Here is a 10,167-nt window from a genome sequence, read left to right as displayed (position 1 = left end):
TTCTGATTTTTACTAGTTGTAGTGCCTGACCCCAAATTCATCCCACCACTTAACATGAAAATGTCCCTTTCTGTCTAGTGTTAATGTCACCCTTGATCCATCCTGCTCACATAGATAGCTGTTTCTCTAGCTGTTTACTCTGCATGATTCTTAGTCCCTGTGGACTTTGGTAACCCAGTTACTCATTGTGGATCCATGTCCACTCTAACCATTAATCTAGGGGCTCAGTATAGGCGGAACCACACCTTCGGTTCATATATAGCGCTCCTCTTGCGCTGGGCATTTTTGAGGGTCTCTTACCCATCATTCCCTTACTTAATTCAATGCCCATAATGACTGGCCAGTCTTCTCTCTTCTCTATGTGTGCCTATACCCTCTTGCTTCTAAACTACTTTATCTAGCAGATTTACTACATATACCTGTGAACAGTACTATTCTTCCCTTTCTTATCTATAACACTCCGATGGACAATAGACAGGGACAACATAACATATAACCACCAATCAATACAGTTCGATTAAGGGGAGTAAAATAGGTACCCTTTGTCCTGAAAATGCCTTACCGATCAAGGAAGTCTGATAACTCAAATGTAAGCAAAAGGCTTACCTCAGCCGGCTGATTATCAGAAATTCCCGGATTGTCTCAAGCTCCTCGTTTTGGATACTCAGGGTCACCTGGAATCCCCTCCTAAGGCAAAGCTCGCCATGCTGACTCAGTTAAATTGATGATAGGCAACTCCTATCCTCATATTGATTAGTGGTTCCAAATTAATAACTACTGCAGTAGGGAACAGACACAAAAGATACGCTCAGCATCTTTCCAAATTACTGTTCTGCTTTATTATGACGCAATTGAAGGTTTTTATGCACATGATTACGTAGGTATCACATTAATATTACAATTGTACATTTATGGTAACAAGGGGCGTTACATAGGCAGGCTAATTCTAATCAGGACTCGAAAGAATGTAAACATTTACTAAAAACATTATTAGTGCTGTGTGCACAGTGAGGACAGTGTGAAATACATACAAAATACAATACAATTATATACAGAACTTACAAATCTCCACTACACCTACCTGACATACATACACTGATGGACAGTAGAGACATACATACACTGACCTCACCTTACCTAACTGACATACATACACTACACTGACCTGGCTAACTGACATACACTGACCTCACCTACGACGAGTATTATATAAACCTATGTTTAAATCAGTAGTAATCTTATACAGGGAGCAAAATAGAATATATGCTTGGGCACTGCGCACACACATCCCCTTTGTGCAATGCGCACACCAAAACACATTGGCAGAAGAGTAAATTCAGACTATCAACTTGTCTCAAGTAAAAAAAAAAAAGCATACAAAATGTATTAATAAGTTGTATTTTTATTATACTTAAAACAAAGTTATCAACATCCAATACAAACAGATGCAGGTTACACACATCAATTCACTACTTAAAAGTGCAAGGTACTCACTGATGTGAAATACACATCTGTTTAAATATAAAATTCAAAAACTACCCATAAAATGCAGCTTACACACATCAATTCGCTACTAGAAGGGATACTACAAGTAATCGACAACAAAACTAGCTCAATCAGTTTGTGTATAGACCATACACCTTTAGTTTCTCTGCCATTTAGGCGTTTAATCACTTTTGTTTCTGTCCATGGAATGGATGCAGGTGAGGCAGCCCTAGTTAAACCTCGTCCCCAGGATGTGACTGACAACTCACACAGCCATGAAAAAAGGGTTTAATTTTCCCATAAGAATTTGCTCACTGTAGAGGTTTTTAATCTCCTCTGAGTCCTCTGTAAATTGAACCTTAAGCACATGACATACAGGAGGTGGCTCCTACAGGCAAATTACAGTGCATGAATCAGATGATAAATTGTAAACACAAAACAGAGTGCAAAATCTGGTGGTGCAGCTGGGCACAGTAGCCAATCAGCTTCCAACTTCAGCTTGTTCAGTTCAGCTTTCACAATACCACCTGGAAGCTGATTGGTTACTATGCACAGATGCACCACATTTTTCACTCTCTAGTTTTAGAAAATCAACCCCAATGTACAGTAAAGGAATTCTAAACATTGGATGTCTCTTGACAGCAAAATTTTAGGGAGGCAGTGTGAGTGACTGACACAAGGCATGACTAGGCTCAGTCAGGCCGAAAGACAAAAAAATAAAAAATCTGTTAGTTAACTGCTAAATGGCAGAGAATTGAGCCGTGAGACTGCATGTAGGATTGCAGGGGCATGATTCATACACCAAAACTGCTTCATTAAGCTAAAGTTATTTTGGTGCCTATAGTATATTTTTAAATATTGTAGAACTATCCCACGTTTAGGCCTGATTCACACCTATGCATTTTTAGTGCTTTTTGCATATTTGCACTACAGAGTGTGCTTCATTGGAAACAATGTTAAATGGACTGTAGCGCAAATCTGCAAAATGCAAAAAAACAATAAAAATGCATAGGTGTGAACCAGGCCCAAGGGTCATAGAGGTAGACTGGAAGGAGAAAATAACACATAACGGGTTTATTCAATAAATGCCAAACTATAAGCAAAGAGCAAAATGCAGGTAAAAATAGCTAATATGGAGAAATTATCAAACTCGCCTTGTAGCCATAGCTTGGCAATTTTAGCTTGATCTTTGCCTTTTTGGTTCTGGTTCACTAGAATTTTGAGTTTAGTGAAAAAGACAACCAAAAAAGTACAAGGTACTGACTGATGTGAAATAAGCATCAGTTTAAAATCTTGAAGCCCAAAACTATCCATAAAAGGCAGTTTACACACGTCCATTCACTACTAAAAGGGATACTATAGGTAAGAGGCAACAAAATTAGCTTAATCCATTTGTGTATAGACCACCCCACCCATACACCTTTAGTTTCTCTGCCATTTAGGCGTTGAAACACTTTTGTTTCTGTCCTTTGAATGGATGCAGGCAGCCCTAGTTACACCTCCCCTGGATGTGACTGACACAGCCATGAAAAAAAAAGGGTTTAATTTTCCATCAGAATTTGCTCACTGTAGAGGTTTTTAATCTCCTCTGTAAATTTAACCTTAAGCACATACGATACGGGAGGTGTCTCCTAAAGGCAAATTACAGTGCAGGAGATAACTTTTAAACACCAAACAGTAGAGTGCAAAATCTGGTGCAGCTGTGCACGGTAGCCAATCAGCTTCTAACTTCAGCTTAGAAAGTTCAGCTTTCACAATACCACCTGGAAGCTGATTGGTTACTATGCACAGATGCACCACATTTTGCACTCTCTAGTTTTAGAAAATCAACCCCAATGTGCAGTAAAGGAAGTCTAAACATTAGATGTCTCTTGACAGCAACATTTTAAGGAGGCTGTGTTAGTCACACAAGGCAGGGTTATGACTAGGCTGAAAAACAAAAACATAAAAAAATTCAGTGATTTAACAGCTAAATGGCAGAGAATTGAGCAGTGAGACAGATTGCAGGGGCAGGATTAATACACAAAAAATGGTTCATTAAGCTAAAGTTATTTTGGTGCCTATAGACTATAGTATAGATAGAACTATCCCACTTTTAGGGTCAGACTCATAGAGGTATACTGGAAGGAGAGAATACCCTAAACATGGCATGGGTTTCTTAGTCGATATTTAAGACACTTGTTATAACACTCATTTAACACATAACAGTGGTTTATTCAATGAACTCCAAACGATAGCAAAGATCAAAATGCTAAATGGAGGTAAAAATAACCAATATGGAGAAATTCTCCAAAATCGACTGTAGTACTAGTAGTATCCATGGCTTGATCTTTGCCATTTGTATTTTGGTTCACTACAATTTGGAGTTTCTTGAAAAACAAAACAAAAAAAAAAAAAAAAGTGCAAGTTGCTTTATGAGTTGAAAATACACCAGTTTAAAACTTTAAATAAAAGTGCAAACAATTTGTTGTAGTTGTAAAACTACAAATATTACAACTCGTTAACCATATAGTAAACAATCTGTACTGTAAAGTGCCATCATTTTTAAACTGTAGTATAGTATTACAATATTCCATTTTCAGTAACTAATTTTTGATGTCTGAGTAAGACAGAGAAGAGATTGTCTACACAAGTGACACGCCAGAGAATCTTTTGAAGATTTTCTATTATTGGATCTGCACTTAGAACATTTCCTGGGATTTTGTGAACTGAAAGATTTGACAGCACTTGTGTCAGGTTGAACATTGCTTGCATAGATACAAAGTTGCTGCCTTCTTTTATCCCTTCCTTGCTTTGTCTGCTACTATGGCATACATTCGATTAAATTCACTAACAATTGTACTTGTTCAGACATTGTCTTACTGTAGGAAATAATTTTGCAATAAAGGGGTACATATAGCATCTCACAAGAGTACACCCCTCACATTTTTGTAAATCTTTCATTCTATCTTTTCATCTGACAACACTGAAGAAATGTCAGTTTGCTACAATTTGTGAGTGTACGCCTTGTATAACAGTGTAAATTTGCTGTCCCCTCAAAATAACTCAACACACAGCCATTAAGGTCTAAACTGCTGGCAAGAGTATACCCCCCAAATTGGGGGGTAAATTGGGCCAAATTAGCCATTTTCCCTCCCAGTTTCATGTGATTCGTTAGTCGCTAGTGTTACAACAAGGTCTCAGGTGTGAAACTTGGTGTTATCGCTCTGATACTGGAAGATCTAAATACATGCCACGGTGGCACCTCATGGGAAAGAACTGAGGATCTCTATAAAGATGGCCTTGGCTCCAAGATTGCCAATAACCTGAAACTGAGCCGAAGCATGGTGGCCAAGAACATACAGCAGTTTAGCAGGACAGGTTAAACTCAGATCAGGCCTCGCCAATGGTCGACCAAAGAAGTTGAGTCAGAGTGCACGTTCTCAGCGTCATATCCAAGGGTTGTTTTTGGGAAATAGACTTATGAGTTTAAAGGTGATGGACTGGCCAAGCATATCTCCAGACCTAAACCAGATTGAGCATCGTTGGGGCATCCTCAAACTGCAAGTGGAGGAGCGGAAGGTATCAAACATTCAACAGCTCCGCTTCGTGATGTCGTCATGGAGGAGTGGAAGAGCCAGAGGACTCCAGTAGCAACCTTGAAGCTCCAGTGAACTCCCATGCACAAGAGGGTTAAAGCAGTGCGAGAAATTGGTGACCACACAAAATATTAAGACTTTGGACCCAATGTTGACATTTGCACTTAGGGGTAAACTCATTTTTGTTGCCAGCGGTTTAGACATTAATGGCTGTGTGTTGAGTTATTTTGAGGGGACAGCAAATTTACACTGTTATACAAGCCGTACACTCACTACTTTTACTTTCAATTGTAGCAAAGTGTAATTTCTTCAGTGTTGTCACATGAAAAGCTATAATAAAATATTTACAAAAATGTGAGGTGTATGGGTACTTATTTTGTGAGATACTGTACACAGCATCCCAAACAGCCAACCACCATTAACTGTTATGCCCTGTACACACGGTCGGATTTTCCAATGGAAAATGTCTGATCGGAGCGTGTTGTCGGAAATTCCGACTGTGTGTGGGCTCCATCGGACATTTTCCATCGGATTTTCCGACACACAAAGTTGGAGAGCAGGAGATAAAATTTTCCGACAACAAAAAGTTGTCGGAAATTCCGATCGTGTGTACACAAATCCGACGGACAAAGTGCCACGCATGCTCAGAATAAATAAAGAGATGAAAGCTATTGGCCACTGCCCCGTTTATAGTCCCGACGTACATGTTTTACGTCACCGCGTTTAGAACGATCCGATTTTCCGACAAGTTTGTGTGACCGTGTGTATGCAAGACAAGTTTGAGCCAACATCTGTGGGAAAAAATCCTAGGATTTTGTTGTCGGAATGTCCGATCAAAGTCCGACCGTGTGTACGCCCTATTATTCTTGAGCTACCCTACCCCTACTATAGGTATAGTTTAGAATATTAGTTTCAGCCAGGAGCAAATTCAATTTACTGAGGCAGCTGAAGTGCTTGTAATGGTTAATCTCTTGAGAGAACCAAGGTATGCCTTTGTGATTGTTTGTTACCAAAATGATCAATTACACATTCATCAGACAACGATTACAAAACGCCCTTTTCATTGGAAAGAACTGCAAGATGATGAAGCCTTGCTTGCCCCATTGTACCTCTGAGCCATGTATGAAGACGTCTCAAAGCACTACATGATCTTTCGCAAGAGCAGCTGCTCACAGGAATTGTTAGGATAATTTGCATGATTTTTTTAACCGTTGGAAACATTAAAGGATCCAAAAGTTTGCAAATGTGCTGTACTGTTAGTACCACACCTTCCTGTTTTTTGCGTTCAAAGAAGTTTTTAGCAACAACTACTTCTTCATAGTGCAGATCAATTTTGTAATGTTGTGCAAGTGCCTTTATGTCTTCTGATAGAAAAGATGAAGAAAGTGGGTTGCATGCCTCAATGCCCTTGACCAAATTTTCTTTAATACTTGAGAAACGATGGTCAAGTTTAGAGAGCATTCGGTCCAAGCAAGGGTAAAAGATTTTTGTTCTAAGATCATCTTCACTTGACAAATGATCACGTGGTATTGGTCTGGCTTCGTACACAAAGTCTTCCATCATTTTTGTTTTTTTAATTTGCCTGGATGTTTGTGGATTCTCAGTGTCAGTGTCAAACAAAGAAACAGCTTTTTGAAGTATATCTCTTGATTTGACATTGGTTCTTACAGATCTTAATGAAGTACAAACATCTTTTTTATACTCTAATGCAGTAGACAAATCTAGGTTTTCCTTCTGAAGCAACTTATGGAAACCTTCTGTAGTACCCAGTAACAATTTAAATGCAAAAAGGCAGTAACGCATTGATAACCTGCGCAATTTAATCAACAAGCCAGTGGCTATGGCAGATTTCTCCTCTTTAAGACACTGCACAACAGCTGTAAAGTTGCGTATTAGGGCAGTAATGGAACGTATCTGGCAAGACCAACGTGTCTCTGAGAGCTGTACTAGTTCTGTTTCTTTTAGTCCAAGTTGCGCCTGAACATCAATGAACTTTTGATGCTGTGTAAAAGAAACACTAAAAAAAGTATAAAGGTTTTCTAATGTTTGAAAAAAATCTGAAGCCTCTGGGATTGCTTTACAGGTATAGCAGAGTACAAGGTTTAGTTCATGGGAATAACAGTGAACATAAATAGCTTCAGGATGTTTTTTCTGAAACTTTGCTTGTACACCACCAATTACGCCACTCATAACTGCAGCTCCATTGTACGTTTGAGCAACACAGAGGACATTGGCTAAACCATTAACTGTGAGGCAATCTTCCAAAGATTCTGTTATTGAATTTGCACTTAAATCTTTCAGTTCACAAAATCCCAGAAAATGTTCTTTTACAGCACTTGTGTCAGGTTCAACAAAGCGTACACAGATAGCAAGTTGCTCTTTTCTTTTATCCCTTGCTTCGTCTGCCATTATGGCATACATTCCAGATTTCTTTAACTGGCTAACAATTGTACTTGTTACTTCTTCTGAACAGCACTGTATGAGATCATTTTGTGATGAAGTTGAAGTGTACGTAGCATTGCCTGGAGGCTTGTACTTTTGAAGGAAAGGATCAAATTTACGTAAATAATTTAAGCACTGTTTAAAATTGCCTCTATTTAGGCTTCCTTCTCCTTCTAAATGACCTCGAAATGATATGCCCTGCTTGGCAAGAAGCACTGTGGTTGCAACTATTCGTTCTAGATATTCTCGCCTTTCTCGAATTTGGAGTTCAGTAGCTTTTTCTATTTGTTCTACAACATTTCCACGCAGTTTAGCATCTTTACAAGCTGCCCATGCCAACATGCTAGACTTGTGAAGAGCACTTCTTTCATGCTCCTTAAAGGAATCTAAAGCAAGTTTCCAATTTTTAAAACCTTGTGTGTTAATAATGCATCCAGATTGTGCCTCTTGCCTTTTGGGGCAAAATTTCGACAAGCAAAACAAAATGCAGTATTTTTCGTACATGAATATTCTAGCCAATTATATTTTTCAAACCAGTGAAATTGGAATGATCGCTTTTGTGAACCAAACATTTCATATGGATATTGCTTTAGTTTAGGCTGCATAGAACCACTATCCACATCTAGATCAGTAACATCACAAACTGCAGTCATAGCAATGGATCCATCACCCACTTCTGTATCTGTTGTGGTACTAGAAGTGCCTTCCTCTGCAAGTAAAATACTGTCATCACATTCTGAAATTTGATCCGTGCTCACGGCTTCTTCCTGAGACTCAGGCTCAGCTTCTCCTGATGCTTTTGACCCTTTTTTGCTGAAAAAAATTCTGATATCCATATCCTATGAAGAAATTATTTCGAATTTATTACTCTGGTCTCAGCTATGAGAGTGGTCTCATAGACCGTCTGGTCTCAAGAACCTTGGCACCCCAGATGTTTTGGAACGACATTTCCCATGATGCGCATATTCTGCAGTGTATTCAAGCATCGTGGGAAATGTCGTTCCAAAACATCTGGGTGGCCAAGGGTAAAAATCACTGTCCTACAGTGAGCCAGTTTAAATAAATGAGGTGTCAGTTGAAACTTATGAATTGTTAGAAACTTTTCTACTGGTAGTGTCAACACCGTGACCTCACATGACAGATTTTTACATTAATAAACCCTTCTGACAGACAGTCTCCATGCTCCAGATTACTTTTATTGAAAAACTTGAAATCTTTATGGCAAAACTATTGAAAATTGCAAATGAAGTGTCATTTTTTGGAAAATATATTTTTTATTTAGAATTTTTTGTCTACTTACCTGTTGTCATAGGGGGGTTTTGCCTCTTTGGTGTCTCTTCCATTCAGGCTCAGCCTTACCAGTGCCCATCAAGTCAGCCTGACCAACTTCTAATGAAGGGAAAGCAGAAAGCTGTCAACAGCTGCATTGTGTTTGGCCAAAAACATTATGCAATATACAAACCACATACAGGGTTGGGAGGTTTTTAATTCTCCTAGATGACAAATACATTTTATTATAGCCTAAACGAATCAGTGGCATTGCCAAGGTGTTGCTAGCATCAGCAATTTATTATCTGACTGTAACATGAATCATGTTAAAACATAACAGGCAGCAGGGCAGGGCTGTGTTGGCCTCAAAATATTAATAGTATAGATGTAAAAGTGAATGCGCTAGGCTAGCAGTAAGTAGTGCTAACGGTGGTTGCTCTAAACTACATGAAACCTCAATTGGGCATTTACAATTGAAATAGGGTCCCACTGGCACTCCCACCACCATGCTTGCTCGACTCAAATGATTATGTACCACCTGCACCATACATGATCCGACAGGTCACAGGGGAGAAAAAGGCAAAGAAAGAGAGAAGACAAGGAGAGAGAGAAGACAAGGAGAGAGAGAAGACAAGGAGAGAGAAGACAAGGAGAGAGAGATTTTTACCTGTTTTGTTGTTGCATATTCGAATGCATTGTTGTTGTTGACATGCGTTTCGGTGGTGCAATTCCATAAAAAACTTTAATGTTGATGGTATGTTGCACATAAAATACTATTAGAAAAAGATAAAAGTAATATACAGTATAAAAATCTATTTTCTGGTTGTCAGCATTTTACAAGAGTAAATCGTGATTAATACATACAAAATGTCGCTTGCCAAGTTGTCCCCATTTCCTTTGTGGAATTATATATTGAAGTATATTTTATATCTATTAAATGGGTAAGGCAAGGTTACCGTAATATGACTGTAATGAAATCTATCTAGGTAGGCAATGTTCTAATTTCTTTCAGACTGTCTTAAACCAACATTCTATTTTACAAATTATAATAAACACAGTCTGTGATTTAAATTATACTATAGGATTCTGTTTTAAAATCAATGTGATCAGACATCAAGCCAGCATTTTCTCCATTTATCCATTGAAGTATATATTATATTAAATCAAATGGGTAAGGGTAATCTAGGTAGCCGGCCCAGTAGGTAATGTTCTAATTTATTTCAGACTATAAAGACTTTTTACTAAATTATTTTAATAAACAGTCTGTGAATGTGATTTAAATTAGACTATATAGGATTTTATTTTATCATCAATGTGATCAGACATAACATATAAGCATTTTCTCCATGCATGCATTTGCATATAGTTACCTGTAGTGCGCTACTGCTGGGCT

At 38.4% G+C, this 10,167-nt stretch overlaps 1 protein-coding gene across 1 annotated transcript; it reads right to left on the bottom strand.

Annotated features, from left to right (window-relative positions):
• Positions 1-6,107: 6,107 nt before the first annotated feature.
• Positions 6,108-7,847, bottom strand: LOC141131669 (zinc finger MYM-type protein 1-like). The gene has a single exon (XM_073619255.1). The coding sequence runs from the start codon at positions 7,845-7,847 to the stop codon at positions 6,108-6,110; it is 1,740 nt and encodes a 579-aa protein (XP_073475356.1).
• Positions 7,848-10,167: the final 2,320 nt, after the last annotated feature.

Source organism: Aquarana catesbeiana, linkage group LG01, assembly GCF_042186555.1.
Source record: "Aquarana catesbeiana isolate 2022-GZ linkage group LG01, ASM4218655v1, whole genome shotgun sequence".
Lineage (NCBI taxonomy): Eukaryota > Metazoa > Chordata > Amphibia > Anura > Ranidae > Aquarana > Aquarana catesbeiana.
Note: the sequence above shows the minus strand (reverse complement) of the source record. Positions and strands in the feature narration are given on the sequence as shown.

Coding starts and splice junctions, on each gene's coding strand:
- LOC141131669 (XM_073619255.1), bottom strand. CDS start 7,847: ATGTTGGCATGGGCAGCTTGTAAAGATGCTAAACTGCGTGGAAATGTT.